At 42.2% G+C, this 17,239-nt stretch overlaps 1 protein-coding gene across 2 annotated transcripts in view; it reads left to right on the top strand.

Annotated features, from left to right (window-relative positions):
• The window catches only part of LOC118398316 (dolichyl-diphosphooligosaccharide--protein glycosyltransferase subunit STT3B-like), a 96,129-nt gene that overhangs the window by 35,776 nt on the left and 43,114 nt on the right, over positions 1-17,239 (top strand). For both annotated transcript variants that reach the window (XM_052470593.1, XM_035793526.2), the window contains exon 2: positions 13,216-13,324. In XM_052470593.1, the coding sequence (XP_052326553.1) occupies positions 13,216-13,324 (109 nt within the window). The remainder of the gene's footprint in view (positions 1-13,215; positions 13,325-17,239) is intronic.

Here is a 17,239-nt window from a genome sequence, read left to right as displayed (position 1 = left end):
GCAGCAGCCATCTGTTAGTTTTCCAACAACTCAGCCAGCTGGCTTGTTTTGAAAAGTAAAAAATGGTGACATTAGTTAGGCTTTAATGTGAGGAAATTAATGTGTTTAGTTGATAAATTGATAGTAGGTTTTTCATGGAATTAAAGGGAAGGTTCACCCATGTTGAATGTTATATTGTTTCTGTGCATCTGAGTGATGTTCCATCGATTCCCTGGTTTATTTCTGAGTTCTTTGCGTTTAAGCAGGCAGAAATCCGTACGGTATGACGTAGCACTGTGAAAAAGTCCCTCGCTACACTGGAAGTTGATAGGAATACAACTTTTAGATTGTGAAAAACCACATTTACCACATTTTACCAATTTTGTCTGAGTCTTTAGTCCAGGGTGCATTGCATGGTGCTGTTGCCTGAGATATTATAGAAAGGGAATCCAATAAATATCAACCAATTGCGTTCACGTTGTCATGCTGCGTCACGTGGTTGCTAAGCTAATTGTCACGCAATCCCTTCTCAAAGTCGGTGTGTATGTCAACTTGCCTATTTTCCTCAAGTATGTAATGCCACGACTCCGAAGCTGTACGATAGTAGATAGCATTGACTTTGTTCTTGATGTTTTTGACAACAAGGGTAATATTCTCACATATGAACAATTTATAACATTGAAAGTTTCCAATACCTTTTCAGAGTTTATTTCTGCGATCAAAGCTGTTCCCAGTGGTCTAACTACACTAATGAAAACTCATCTTAGCTTTGGTAATGATCACACAGTTTATCCAGAACTCAGTTTGGAAGGCGTGAGCTTACATGAGAAATCTTGTAATAAATATATAAGACATTCTTCATTCACAAAACCAACTTAGAGATTTTTCTCGAACATGCTTATTCCTGACATTGTCTGGAAAAATGCATGGATAAGGCCTTACAATTATTGTATACCAAATAAAGTTAAGGAAGTGCACTTTAAAATTTTACATAAGATATATCCATGTAATTCTATGATATCTGCATTTGTGGCTATTGATAATGTTTTTTTCTGTGAAAAAGGTGAGAATCTGTCTCACTTGTTCTTTGAATGTACATTTGTGTCAGAATTTTGGGGAAACCTTGCAAAATACTTATTTACCATTATGAACACTATGTTTTTGACATGAAGGATATAATATGTTACTATTGCAATGATAACATGACCATTGAAATGATTGAATGTTTTTATTGTGGCCAAATACTTTATACACAAGCAAAAATCGCCAAATTACACTTTTTTGATTGAATTTAACTATTTTATTAAAACATTAACCCTAGTGAATAACAACAAGAATAACATTTTTCTGAATCATTAAGATTTTTTTCAGTGACTACAATTGCACCAGAATTGTTTTTGTATTTTCTCGTTAATACCTGCGTTCTGTTTTGCATGATGTAACAACATAAATTGTTGATCCGTATTTTGAATATATATATTTTTTTAAAGATAGTAGCTAGCAAGTTAATTATCTCACATTTCATGAAAGATTTCTAATGTTGTTGACGAAATTAGTGTAAATGTTGGGTTTTTGAGCTAGTGCCCAATTGACTCCCATTCAAAAATAAAATAAAAAATACATTTTTTTTACTCCCATTCACTCCTTGAAGGAGAGAGCTCCTTGTCCCAGAATGCACTGAGAGGCCCATTGACGTAGCATGGGCAACGTTTCCCATCTCAACGGTATATCTGCCGTTGTGCCTCAGTGGAGTCTGACATTCACACCTATCTGCAGGCTGAACATGGTGAGATTGTAGACACCTAAATTGACAGTGCAGTTTGTTTTGGGTGATTTTACAGTTAAACGCCACTGACGTAAAGTAGCTAGTTATGAGCGAGGACGATTTTTCTTCCCATGAGCATGGCCTTATTTCTATTGTTGGATGACTCACCCAGTTCAATGTAACATCGATTGGTTTAGGCTAGCTGATCTAGGGTGTAGTCATTAGTCCAACAGTTGCAAACAAGTAAAAAAAAACATTTTTTTTATCCCTGTTTCGTTTGCTTCTGTTTAAGAAATGTTTTTCAACAGAATCGGCCCAATGAATACACCCCTGATCACGCATAAACACACTTCACTTTCATGGCTACGTTGTATTCCTACTCACCTCTATGCACTCTCTCGAACTTTTCCAAGCTAAACCATGTCATAACCGCTACACATAGTCTACGTCGTTGTCCCCATATTAGTTAAAGTAACGTCCTAGTCAACATAGATAATAGAACTAATGCTTTAGTTAACCTCTCTGGGATAGGGGGATGCAAATGTCCCACTTATAATAAATAATAATAATAACCCAATTGCCAGGGAAAATGCAGAGCACCAGATTCAAATAAAATTCAAACTTTCATTAAATTACACATGCAAATTAAAGCTACACTCATTGTGAATCCAGCCAACATTGTCAGATTTCAAAATGGCTTTTCGGCGAAAGCATAAGAAGCTATTATCTGATGATCGCAAAGCAGTAAAAAGTAGTAGCATATTTCAACCCTGCAAGGCGCTACACAACGCAGAAATAAAATATAATATATAATAATATAAATAATATATGCCATTTAGCAGACGCTTTTATCCAAAGCGACTTACAGTCATGTGTGCATACATTCTACGTATGGGTGGTCCCGGGGATCGAACCCACTACCCTGGCGTTACAAGCGCCATGCTCTACCAACTGAGCTACAGAAGGACCACAAAACATGCCTTACCTTTGACGAGCTTCTTTTGTTGGCACTCCAATATGTCCCATAAACATCACAAATGGTCCTTTTTTGTTCGCTTTAATTCCGTCCCTATATATCCAAAATGTCAATTTATTTGGCGCGTTTGATCCAGAAAAAAACAGCTTCCAATTTGCGCAACGTCACTACAAAATATCTCAAAAGTTGCCTGTAAACTTTGCCAAAACATTTCAAACTAGTTTTGTAATACAACTTCAGGTATTTTTAAACGTTAATAATCGATCATCAAATTGAAGCCGGGTCTATCTGTTTTCAATAGAGGACGAGAGGAAACGAACGCTACTTTTCAAGTTTTGGCCAACTCAACAGCGTTACCCCTTTTCCAGGATGGCCATACTTCTTCATTGCACAAAGGAATAACCTCAACCAAATTCCAGAGACTGACATCCAGTGGAAGCGGTAGGAACTGCAAACAAGTGCCTAAGAAATATCATTTCCTCATGAGAACCCATTGAACAGACAGCGACCTAAAAAATAAATAATTCTGAATGGTTAGTCCTCTGGGTTTTGCCTGCTACATAAGTTATGTTATACTCAGACATGATTCAAACAGTTTTTAGAAACATCAGTGTTCTAATAATATGCATATCTTATATTCTTGGCATGAGTAGCAGGAAGTTGAAATTGGGCACGCTATTTATCCAAAAGTGAAAATGCTGCCCCCTAATACCTTAAGTTAACCCGCTACAATCATGCAGTAACGTTAGTGTATAGTCAGTAAGCCGTTACACTGGTGGGCCCTGGTGGCAATAAAACCAAAAGCTTACCTTTACTTGGAAGAATTCCATTGTTGTGTTGGCTAGTCATAACCAGCTAGCTAACATGGCATCCCCTCTGTTTGAGCTGGGTGTTTGAGTAACTAAAGTCGCCGGCTGCATTTGCTAGGTAAGTGAACATTTTTTTTATCTCTTGCTTCTCCTTTTGTTAAACTTTTCATCACATTTTATTCACAGCAATGCTAGCTACCTGTGGCTTAGAACTTCTGTACTAGATTCATTCTCTTATCCTTTGATTGGGTGGACAACATGTCAGTTCATGCTGCAAGAGCTCTGATAGGTTGAAGTCCTCCGGAAGTTGTCATAAATACAGAAGGCAGTGAGAACCAAGCGCCTCCTAGATTTGTATTGAAGTCAATGTACCAAGAGGAGAACGGTAGCTAGCTGTCCTCTGGCTACATGGTGCTACCCTACAGATTGCTGTTTAGGCTACTGTAGACCATCATTGCAAAACAGTGTGTTTTATTAATTATTTGGTGACGTGAATATATTTAGTGTAGAATTAAAATGAAATGCATTGAGGATTGTCCTCCCCTTCCTCCACTGCTTGTTTGCTTGCCAGTCCGTAGAGAGACAGAATCTATTGTGGATTTTGTAGTCTACTTGAGCTGCAACAAATTTCCACAACAAATTTTCCATGTTGCTTCCAACCTTATTATAACACCAATGAAACACTTCTTCACAAAAATATTTTTCTCACATATTAGTGTTATTTAACACTGTAAATTTAATGGATTGAGTGGTTCTGGGGGGGATTTTTCCTTTAATATTTAACGATGTTCCACAGATGCTGATTTATCTTGAAGTGAGAAGCCATTCACATGATCAGATACAAGTTACTTGCTGAAACCGCAAATAACATGTTTACACTCAAATTGTGATTTTTATTGCTCATTCTGTAATCCCTGAAATGTTTGAATCATTAGCACCATTTGATATTCATCACTAGGGCTGTGGTGGTCTCACAATAATTGGACTGTTAATTAACAAACAAGTTTAACATCTCCAGGCCTCCACGGAGTCCACGCATGCAAGCTGCATACAAGCCGCTGGAACATCTACATGAATAAAAATAGTCTAAAACATTATGCAGAAGAACAGAGTATGGGTTCGCCTACTGTATGTTATCTGGTTATGCGCCATGCCATAGGCTGTAGGATTGTTCATTTACCTGACAGGATATGTCCATTTTTACATCGGATTTTACAGTAAGAAGAATATAATTTGACCTTGGCTGAATAAAATGGGAAGGATATGTTTCCCGTTCTTGAGCGAGGGCGCATATGAAATGGCTATGATGAGCTTAAGTTTTCATTTGAAATATGCCCTATATGCTAGATTTTAAGGGGAGGGGGAGTCATGAAATTCGTATTCACTCGAAGGTGTGCACTTCCCCACGGCTCCATTTTTCAATGATGCCAGTTAGTCTACCTAGGTTTTCACTCTATGCGTTAACTACTGTTTTGAGGAGCACGCTCTCACTGTGCGACAGGTGATATTCTGCCCAGGCTCTGTATGCCATGTGCTCTCCAACCCTGTTCCTGCTGCTACCCAGTGCTTCATTTGGGAAACCAAGTGAAATTTGTTCGCCAACATCAATAGCAATATGCTTTCGCAAACAAAAACATTTCACTAAATGTTGACATCCCCTCTGCACGCTAGAGAATGAAATAAAGGGAAGAGAGGAAGAGATTTAATCCCACCACTGTGCGCTTCTGTATAGCCGAAGGTAGTCACCCCATTATTATGAAAATTTAAAAAGTTCCCTATTACTAGGCAATTCTAAATCTAATACAAATTCATTAATGATGGGCTAACTGTAAGCCACCCTGCACAATCAATGAACCAAAAGCATCGCCTATGTTCTCTCCCAGACTCGTGGATATACATTTGAGCCTAGCATAAGGTAACCAGTCCATCCAGTATGCATAATTTAATAGTCCACATTCTTTACTCAAATGTATTTCATTTTAAAGTATAGGCTAGACCAATTTATGTAGCAAAGATATCTTAAATCAGTTTTTTTTCTGCCATGCCTAATATTTGGTATGCTATGCATTGTATAACAGCACAATCCTCATTTTAATACAGCTTATTAATACATTAAAGCCTAAAATGGATTTTTAACATTATCCATCTACACCCCATAATGGCAAAGCGAATACAGGTTTTTAGAAATGTTTGTGTGTGTATACGTATATAAAAAAACATGTCTTATTTACATAAGTATTCAGACTTTGTTAGGAGACTCAAAATTGAGCTCAGGTGCATCCTGTTTCCATTTATCATCCTTGATGTTTTTACAACTTGATTGGAGTCCACCTGTGGTAAATTTCATTGATTGGACATTTGGAAAGGCACACACCTGTCTACATATAAGGTCCCACAGTTGACAGTGCAAAAACCAAGCCACGAGGTTGAAGGAATTGTCTGTAGAACTCCGAGACAGGATTGTGTCGAGGCACAGATCTGGGGGAGGGTCTCAAATAATTTCTGCAGCGTTTGAAGGTCCCCAAGAACACAGTGGCCTCATTCTTAAATGGAAGATGTTTGGAACCACCTAGACTCTTCCTAGAGCTAGCCACATGGCAATCGGAGGAGAATAGCCTTGGTCAGGGAGGTGACCAAGAACCCGACGGTCACTTTGTTCCTTTGTTGAGATAGGAGAACCATCTCTGCAGCACACCACCAATCAGGCCTTTATGATAGTGGCCAGGTGTAAGTAACTCCTCAGTCACATGACCACTCTCTTGGCGTTTGCCAAAAGGAACCTAAAGACTCTGACCATGAAACAAGATTCTGGTCTGATGGAAACAAGATTGAACTCTTTGGCCTGAATTCCAAGCGTCACGTTCGGAGGAAACCTGGCACCACCCCTACGGTGAAACATGGTGGCTTGAACCCAATTTGAACATCTCTGGAGAGACCTGAAAATAGCTGTGCAGTTGTCCAACCAGACAACGCTTGTGAGGATCTGCAGAGAAGAATGGGAGAAACTCCCCAAATACAGGTGAGTAAGACGTACAAGATTTAAGGCTGTAATCCCTGCCAAATGTGCCTCAACAAAGTACTGAGCACAGTCTGAGTAACAATGTGATTTGTAAGTGTTTTATTTAATAAATTAGCAAACATTTCTAAAAGCCTGTTTGATTTGTCATTATGGGGTATTCTGTGTAGATGACAGGTGGGAGGGGGGACAATTTAGTACATTTTAGAATAAGGCTGTAACGTAACAATGTGTAAAATCAAACGGTATGAAAGCTTTCCAAATGAGACAATGAAGCTCTGAGTACCAGCCCAATAGGATAACAGGTTGGGTACTCCTAAAGCATGTCCAGAATGCATAAAACGAGATTGCGTTACTCAAGTCACAATTGTACTGCATTCATGACTCATGACTGCCAGTGTGTTGGAAATACGAACAACGTAACAGCCCTATTCATCACATACGGATCTTTATCAGCCACTTTTAATTTTCTCCCCTTTTTTTTAATAATAATAAAAAAAACTTGTCTGAAAGTTCAAGGCACTTGTCGTTGTATGCATTATACAGTAGCTCTCCTGGGGGATGGTTTGCCACCCTGCAACATTACAATTACAAACAATTTACTTTTTCTCTTTATAAAATAATTCCCTCATTCAATGAACCAGGAATCAAATTGTTAAGGTGGGCAAGGTAGCTAAGATTATCTATACTGAACAAAAATGTCAACGCAACCTTTTCAAAGATTTTACTGAGTTAGTTCATATATGGAAGTCATTCAAATGCATCAGGCCCTAATCTATGGATTTCACATTACTGGGAATACAGATATGCATCTGTTGGTCACAGATTTTAAAAATAGGTTAACGCTTGGATCAGAAAACCGGTCAGTACCTGATGTGACCACCATTTGCCTCATGCGGTGCGATCTCTCCTTTGCATAAATTTGATCAGGCTGTTGATCGGGGCCTGTGGAATGTTGTCCCACTCCTCTTCAATGGCTGTGCGAAGTTGCTGGATATTGGCGGGACTTGAGACACCCTGTCGTATACGTTGATCCAAAGCATTCCAAATATGCTCAGTGGGTTATCCTTACGACATGGGGCCTTGCATTATCATGCTGAAACATGAGGTGATGGCGGCGGATGAATGGCACGACAATGGGCCCCAGGATCGTGTCATGGTATCTCTGCGTTCAATTTGCCATCAGTAAAATGCAATTGTGCTGTCCGTAGCTTATGCCGGCCCACACCGTAAACCCACCTCTACCATGGGCCGCTCTTTTCACAACGTTGACATCAGAAAACACGCCCACAAGATGCCATACACGTGGTCTGTGGTTGTGAGGCCGGTTGAATGTACTGCCTATTTCGCAAAAAATAAAATGTTTTGAGGCGACTTGTGTTTGAGAAATTAACATTACGTTTTCTGGACATTTCTGCAGTCAGCATGCCTATTGCAAGCAATTGCACATTTTAGAATTGTTCCCAGCACAAGGTGCGCCTATAATGTTAATGCCGTTTAATCAGCTTGATATGCCACACCTGTCAGGTGGATGGCTTATCTTGGCGAATAAGAAATAATCACTAACAGGGATGTAAACACATTTCTAGGAATATTTTACATGGCCAGTATATGATAGAGGAGAAGCCTAACCAATTCTGAGCGCTTGAGATGTACAGTTTTACAACTGGCAATTCAGATCAGAGTAGCCTAATTGTTTGTGGTTTTTGAATTTTATTTAAAATGACTTGGCAATTCTGCCAACCTTTACCTATATTCTTGTCTGACTATTGTCGAGCCCTCGTAATATTTTTTTCTTTCCTGCTCTTGTTCATGCAAACACCACTACATCAGCAGTGACTTAACTTGCTCACCAGTATACAGGCTTGATTAAGTAATTACAGCTAACATTTTAAATCCAGAATGAACTAATTTCTTGTAGCATCTGCACGGTATTGCCATCAAACTTCCACAATGCAATTATTTAATGGGTTAAAGAGCATGGAGCTCAGTAATTTAACCATGTCATGTGAAACTATATAGGAATAGCCCTCATCATTCGCCAAAACGTCTTCTTGTCCTGCTTCTGTCGTATCCGTTGGACACTACAGTATTATATTAGTTTTGGCTCTTGTCCAGTAAACCAGTGCCACCCTCTTCCACAAGCATGGTCATGTGTGCATGCGGTCAGAAGGGGAACAGGCTGTATGTGCGCAGTCCTGACTAGCGGGTGGGGCATCCCCGAGTGCCATTGAGTCGGATGGAAAGTAGCCAAGGCTGGGTCCACTGCACGAGCCTTGCTTGGCGGTCCTTAATCGCCCAAGGGTCTCTTATATCCTACTGTAAGGATTCCACAATCAAAAGAAATCAGCTAAGACTTCAGGGGAAAAGATTGACCTTGGGAGCAATTTCCAAACGCCTGAAGGTACCACGTTCATCTGTACAAACAATAGTACGCAAGTATAAACACCATGGGACCACGCAGCCGTCATACTGCTCAGGAAGGAGATGCGTTCCGTCTCCTAGAGATGAACGTACTTTGTGAAATGTGCAAAATAGATGGTGTCATGAGGAAGAGATTGTGTGGATATATATTGAAGCAACATCTCAAGACATCAATCAGTCAGGAAGTTAAAAGCTTGGTGGCAAATGGGTCTTCCAAATGGACAATGACCCCAAGCATACCTCCAAAGTTATGGCAAAATGGCTTAAGGACAACAGTCAAGGTATTGGCGTGGCCATCACAAAGCCCTGACCTCAATCCCATAGAAAATTTGTGGGCAGAACTGAAAAAACATGTGTGAGCAAGGAGGCCTACAAACCTGACTCAATTACACCAGCTCTGTCAGGAGGAATGGGCCAAAATTCACCCAACTTATTGTGGGAATCTTGTGGAAGGCTATTCAAAACGTTTGACCCAAGTAAAACTATTTTAAAGGCGGTCCTACCAAATATTGAGTGTATGTAAACTTCTGACCCACTGGGAATGTGATGAAAGAAATAAAAGCTGAAATCATTCTACTATTTCTGACATTTCACATTTGTAAAATAAAGTGGTGATCCTCACTGACCTGAGACAGGAATTTGTACTAGGATTAAATGTCAGGAATTGTGAAAAATTGAGTTTACATACACCTTAGCCAAATACATTTAATCTTCTGACATCAACTGTACATAGTTGTAATCCTGTTATTCAAATGATAGTGGGCCAGGCACCCTGGCTACTTTAGGTGGCAACTCAGAATATTACTCCTAACCTCATAGAGATAATGCAAATGTAAACTATCTGTTTTGAAGGCCTGTCACTCTTATGCAGGAGTCAGAATACAAGTATGGATTTGTTGGTCCCCATAGAATTCATTTGGTATTTATTTGCATTTCTCGCCCAATACAATGCCCCCCCTCTATCTGAAATTACAAAATACCTGCCATAGGTGTGTGAAGTCGGTATTTGGTACCACTGTGTGGTTAATTCCCTAAACTGTCGCACTATTCATAGTGTGAGCTGAGCAGGCAGTTAGGCCTAGTCAAGGTGGCAAGTGCACTCCTGGAACTAAAGTCAGTTTGGTCATTTACCCAGGAGCAGGGCAGGAAAATCAATGATGCATTTGATTGTGGTTACCAAAGTGCGAGGCATTACCGGGTCATAAATCACAAAGGAATCCATGTTTTTCTTGCATTGAATGGGGGCTTTGTAACAATGGGTAACTTGTAACGGGCATCGTCAAAATTAGTTTTGACCCTTGAGGGCATCCTCAAATGCACAAGATGCTGTGAGTAATTTTCATTTTGCAATGAGATTTGCTCCAGAGTTGACACGTTAGACAAAATCCTGAGGCCAGAAGGAATTTAAATGGTAGGTGTTTTTTGACGCTCACCTGCTCACTAGTTTGTGATGCAGTGATGTTCTGTCAGCCGGGACCGACTCTGCAATTATGCATTAAATTGCTATTGCGCTTGGCCGGCCACATTATCCTCATCGAAGTGACAAGCTCGGATCTGCTCTCAATGAGCTCATTGGGAAAATGTGTTTTTGTGACGAAGGCGAGGCAGCGGGTGAAGTATTTTAAGTGCTTTCTGTGGTTCTCTTTATTTCCGCCTCTGTGCTTTGACAGTTGACAAACAATAGGTTTTCTGAGTGGGGAATGAGTGGTTAACTTGTGGCGATACGGTCTCTCTGCTGGGTTGCTCTTTATACCTGGCTGCATTTGACCCATTCTGGTCTCTCCCTGCACCAACGTTGGAGAAAAACACTGGTTTTGCTGGCTATTGCTCAGTGTTGTGATTTTTGTTCCAGCTGGACAAACTTGTGAAGATGTCTGGTCTCGGACCTCACGCTGAGTTCAAGGTTATCGAGTAATGTGATCTGAATGCTTGAGCCACAAAAAAAAAAACAGGTTGCACGGAAAACTGGTTATTGACTAGAGTTTGGCCACCAGGCACTTTTAGCAAAGGATTTTGGCGCCTCCTTTTCCCATCTGCAGACCTTCAGGTGAATCGTGTAGAAGAAAAAGCGCCACAGAGCGATTTTAGAACTCCTCTACATGCCAGCCATTTTGGGATGTTTGTGTGAGCTGCTCGTGTCGGGTCCTAGACCTCACGAGTCCAGGTTATAGAGTAATGTGATCGGAATGTTTATCCCTGTGGCTCAAGCAGTCTTAGTTCCTCACTGTGAATGAGCCAGCTTGTCAATGCTCATTACGTTCACTGCAATAGGTGTGTGTGTGTGTGTGTGTGTGTGTGTGTGTGTGTGTGTGTGTGTGTGTGTGTGTGCACCAGTAGCTTGGTCTCACTGAACTTGTCAGTCAGTGAGTGATGAATGAGCCATAAGCGAGGGCATGTCATATTCTACTTGAAAGTGAAGCTGCGACAGGGAGTTCACCAGCCCTGCGAGTATGAATAGTGTTCGTTTACATCCTTTCTCTTCTTTGTTCCTCACTGGCTTTTGTCATACTGTTCAAAGCCTCTTTCCTCAATACCAGAAATCCATGTAGAAGCGCCAAAACGTTAAATCTCCCATGTGTCCAAACAGAGAAGATGATAAACGATTTAAAAAAACACAAACCTAGAAAATACGCTAGCTATATTTCCTTCAAATTGACTTATTGCAGATAAAAGGCTATATGTGATGATGTTGTGCACAAAAATACCCTTTGCGGTTACAGTTCCATGTACCGAAATATTATTTCAGTTAAATGGGTTTCAATCGCATTTTCAACTCTACTGAAAGTTCCCTCACACTTATTGCGTTATGTAGCGAGTGTGCCCACTTTGCTATTGCCATGTACAGTCTAGCCAACAGCGCTATCGGCGTGCTGTTGGCAACAGCGCATGTGTAGCCTACATGAGATTGTTATGGACATGTCACCAGAATAAGACCCTCTATTGGAAAGGGTCATCAAGCTCATAGCCTTGCACTTTCACCCAAGTTTACTTTGATATGATGGTTATATAAATATTTGCTCATTAAAAGCACTACCACTCATTTCTGCAAGATTCGTTTTACCAAAGCAAAATCCTGCCTTTTTTTCGTATTTTGTCCTTTGTCGCTATTTTGTCAATTTTTACTGACGATTGTTCTGTTTCCATCAGGCCTGTAATGACATTTATGTCCGACATTAACTTTACTTGCGTAGAAAGGTTGCATGGGAACCTAGAATTAGGCCACCAAGTCCTTTATTAAAGGAAAGGATGTTGGCCTTCTCCTTTCCTCACCTGCAGATGCATGTCCTTCAGGTGAGTTGTGTAAAAGGAAAAAGCACCTTGCAGTGATTTTAATGAGCTTCTCCACACGACCAGCCATTTGTGTGAGTGTGTGAGCTGCTCGTGTCTCCCAACAGTTCAGTGACTGTGTGCTGGCCATCATCCTCCCCCCTCCACTCAAATCTCTTGCCTCCTGAATCATCTGCTATGGAGACAGTATTAGGGAAGGATGCTGCTATTTATTGTGCTTGGGGATTGCTGACATACCAGTGTCAGGGCTGTTTCTGCAGACAAGCGTGATCTATCACAAGGATGGATGTGCTTATTTCAGAGCCACGGGTGCATCACATTGATTGCACAACAATGACTCATGAAGTGTATTTCACTCTGGTTACATCAACTGTCCCCTACATATAAAACGGTTTATTTGTTTTTCACTTCATCTAAAACCACTGCCTTGCACTATCATGCTGAGCCATAGGAAGATTTCAGATATTATTCTAACTCATGGCCTAGCATGGAATCTAAGCAAGCAACCACGTATTAATCTATATGCACGAAACGTGGCTTTGAGCAGACATTTCACCACTTATTTATTTTATTTATTTATTTGAGAATTCAATGTAAACTAGATGTTTCAAGAGTGGAGATGTCAAGCGAACCAAGCCAACTCTGTTCTGGTTGGATTGTTTGGGATGTCTGGGTAGTGTTAGATAGTTGGGAATTGTCCAAACTTGCACTAGCAGTGGACTCTTCAAGGATGTCGTAACAGGTAGGTCTAGGCCTACCTGCTTTCTGTTGTCACTTAACTCTGTGGGCTGGGACATTGGCTGCCTTTTTGTAGAATATGGAAATAATAAGGCTATTCTTTCAAAATGAATATTTGTTTGCACATTCAACAAATGTCTGAGATATTTGTACTAGCTGCCTGCTTTGTGCCACTTTTATTTGCCTTGGTACCAACTTAAGCCATCTTCTCTCCCCACAGGTTCAACTACAGGTCAACACATCACCTGACCACAAATGGGTTTTACGAGTTCCTCAACTGGTTTGACGAGCGGTCATGGTACCCCTTGGGGAGGATCGTGGGGGGCACAGTAAGTTTAACATGTTCCCTGCTGTGATCATGCTTAAACCATCCCAATTTGAAAACAAACCAGGTGGGAAGAACACATTGCATATACAGTGCTTTCGGAATGTATTCAGACACCTTGACCGTTTACACATTTTGTTACATTACAGCTTTATTCTACAATGGATTAAATAGTCGTTGCCCCCCCCCCAAATCTACACACAATACCCCATAATGACGAAGCAAAAGCAGGTTTTTCGACACTTTAGCAAATGTATTAAACCCCCCCCAGAAATATCAGGATTACTTAAGTATTCTGACCCTTTACTTAGTACTTTGTTGAAGCACATTTGGCAGTGATTACAGCCTCAAGTCTTCTTGGGTATGACACTACAAGCTTGGCACACCTGTATTTGGGGAGTTTCTCCTATTCTTGTCTGTAGATCCTCTCAATCTGTCAGGTTGGACTAGGCGTGTCGCTGTACAGCTATTTTCAGGTCTCTCCAGAGATGTTTGATCGGGTTCAAGTCTGGGCTCTGGCTGGGCCACTCAGGGACATTTAGAGACTTGTCCCAAAGCCACTCCTGTGTCTTGGCGGTGTGCTTAGGGTCATTGTCCTGTTGGAAGGTGAACCTTCACCCCTGTCTGAGGTCCTAAGAGCTCTGGTGCAGGTTTCCATCAAGGATCTCTCTGTACTTTGCTCCGTTCATCTTTCCCTGCCAAGTCTCCAAGTCCCTGCCGCTGAAAAACATCCCCACAGCATGATGCTGCCACCACCATGCTTCACCGTAGGGAGGGTGCCAGGTTTCCTCCGGATGTGACTCTCAGGCCATAGAGTTCAATCTTGGTTTAATCAGACCAGAGAATCTTGTATCTCATGAGTCCTTACAGTGACTTTCAGCAAACTCCAGTCGGGCTGTGTTGTCTTTTACTTTGAGTGGCTTTCTGTCTGGCCAATCTACCAAAAAGGCCTAATTTGGTTCTGCAGAGATGGAGAACCTTCCAGAAGGACAACCGTCTCCACAGATGAACTCTGGAGCTCTGTCAGAGTGACCATTGGATTCTCGGCTAGTTCCATGACCAAGGCTCTTCTCCCTGGATGGCTGTTTGTATGAGCGGCCAGCTCTGGGAAGTGTCTTGGTGGTTCCAAACTTTTTCAGTTGAAATATAATGGAGGCCACTGTGTTCTTGGGGACCTAAAATGCTGCAGACACTTCATGGTACGATTCCCCAGATCTGTGCCTCGACGCAGTCCTGTCTTGGAGCGCTATGGACAATTCCTTAGACCTCATTGCTTCTCTTTTTTTGATTTAATCCGTTGTAGAATAAGGCTGTAATTAAATGTGGAAAATGGGAAGGGGTCTGAATGCTTTCCGAATGCACTGTAGATATAGGCCTAGACTCTGATGTTCTAGTGGTTGGGGGGGTTAGATGAGAAAGCACCATGGACCGTACCGGTTCATAAGCCTCCCCAGCGCTCTCCGGTCTGTCATGCATCGGCAGCAGCCACTGAGCTTTTAACTTGAGGGATTCCACATGACTGCCAATGATCGTGCGGTTTACCAACAGGACCTGCTGTTGAAATCACAACCTCTTTCACCGTGAGTTACTACCTGCCGATTCTGTAAGATTTATCGCCCACGCTCCTCTCTCGGCGGAGCCTCATTTTGGGGGGGGGGGGGCTGCCCTGTAAACTGTGCACTGAAGCGCTGTGAATAAAATACTACCCTGCTCTTCCTCACAGCTCCCGACATGTCTCTCTGTACTGTAATCAGATGCTTAATGGGGCGTTTTTTTTTTTTAACCAGCCTTGTTACGGGAAAACCTTTTAAAATGGCTCCCTGTGTTATCTCGTCACTTTCTCCACCTAGGTTGGCATCTGAAGTTTCACTCTGTTCCCTGTTGTGTACAGTGTACTTAGTCCAGGGTGGTGGGAGAGAAGCACCGAGCACTTAAGACAGCCAGACATGCCTGCACTCAGTACTGTCGGCAGTCGTTTTAGCAGCAGCAGATATTGCCCCGTCGGAATATAGGCTAGTAGCTGTTGCAGGTGTTGCTGTTTAGCAGCAATGGATTCAGTCAATCTGCACAAGGGATCCGAACTTCCTAACCTACATCCTAACATGTCTATATCTGTAGGCAGTGGACAGTACTGCTGCTCAGTGTGCCAGGGTTTAGCCAGCAGGTGTGTCAGATGCTGGGTACACAGAATGCAAATGCCCAGCAACATGCAAAGCGAGGGAAGATCCAGGTACAGTTCCTCTGCTGCTGCTAAACTTTTGCCATGTGTCAGCTACCTGGCTCAATAAATTCAGTTTTTATCTCTAGACCCCCCCCACCCCCCGCCCCCACCACCATCACCACATGATTACGCAAAGAAGGTGAAGTGCTTCCCTCAGCTGTCCTGATAATACTTACAGGCTATGAGGTATGAAGGGCCTTTGAATTTTATCAGGCAGCCTTAATGGTCCTCAAACCTGGATCGCTAATGGAATGTTACAAATCACCTCTTCTGAACACACTGGTTCTATGAAGTCCTTGTCAGAAATCACACCAGTTGTGGGAATACTGAAGAGTAGAAGCAAATTAGCTCACACTGTTTGTCTATGACAGTTAAGAAAATATAGGGAATGCAGTCCTACACAATGCATGGCTATTGCTTTTGCGGTGACCGTATTACAGCCATACCGGCAGTCATGAGTCATGACCGCAGTCAAATTGTACGTGAACGCCGGGTCATGGTCATCTCTTATGTGCTCTGGACAAGCGTTGGCAGGATCCAACTCGCTAATGTCCTTGTACTCAGCACGCTATTGTCCCTCAACACTGACAACAATGCAAATGCAAGAGTATCATGCTTTTAAAACTCCGCTCACTGTGATCGATCAATTTGAACAGGTTGGAACCAAGTCTCTTCCTAGAGCTGGCCGCCCGGCCAAACTGAGCAATCGGGGGAGAAGGGCCTTGGTCAGGGAAGTGACAAGAACACGATGGTCAGTCTGACAGAGCTCCAGACTTCCTCGGTGGAGGTGGTGGTGGCGGCAGCATCATGCTGTGTGGATGTTTTTCAGCGGCAGGAACTGGGAGACTAGTCAGGTTCGATGTAAAGATGAGCAGAGAAATAGAGATCCTGCTCCAGAGCGCTCAGGACCTCCGACCGGTGTGAAGGTTCACCTTCCAACAGGACAGCGACCCTAAGCACACAGCCAAGACCACGCTGGAGTTCCTGAGTGTTCCTGAATGAATCCTGAAATGTTCAACATTTTCATGACAATTTCATGACTAACCGGCTGATGGTTTCATGACTGCCACAGCCCCTATTCATGACAAATCCCCGGAAGGAATAACTGAGTTACAACACAATCTCCTAATGATTTGGATCATGTCGTGCATCTTGACGATATCAAATGGAATCCTTTCCGTGCAGTTGGTGAAATTCACCCAAGGTTTTCCTGACTTTCGCAGGCATTCCAGAACCACTTCCACACCTGAATAGTGTGTCACTCTGCCTTTTTCTTCAGTGGTATTCAACAACAACAAACATTTTCGCTAGTCTGCAGTAATTGTAGCACCTCTCCGAGTCTCCGAACAGGGATCCTAAGCAGTGTGCCGCCCACCACCTCTGCCTCGTTTATCCCGCCCCGCCATCATCAGCTCTCCTTCTCTCCCCTCTATTCAGTCTGCTTCAAATGAGTCTTGACAGCCCTCATTAATTGTGTATGATAACACGGGTCCCCCTTTTGCACATGATGGGTCACACCGTTTGGAGAGGGAGGAGCAGGTCTCTGTAAATGTCGTCAGTGAGTGCCTCTCTGCGGATCCCTTGTCTTTTCTCTCCCACTCTCAAGGGGGATTTCTGCCAGCCGCTCCCTCTCCAGAGTCGTAGATAAGATTTTGAGGGCTGAATAAATGTGACACTGCTTAACCATAGGGCTCTGTC

Source organism: Oncorhynchus keta, chromosome 19, assembly GCF_023373465.1.
Source record: "Oncorhynchus keta strain PuntledgeMale-10-30-2019 chromosome 19, Oket_V2, whole genome shotgun sequence".
Taxonomy (NCBI): domain Eukaryota; kingdom Metazoa; phylum Chordata; class Actinopteri; order Salmoniformes; family Salmonidae; genus Oncorhynchus; species Oncorhynchus keta.
The sequence above is the reverse complement of the archived record's forward strand: the minus strand, read 5'-3'. Positions and strand labels throughout refer to the sequence as shown.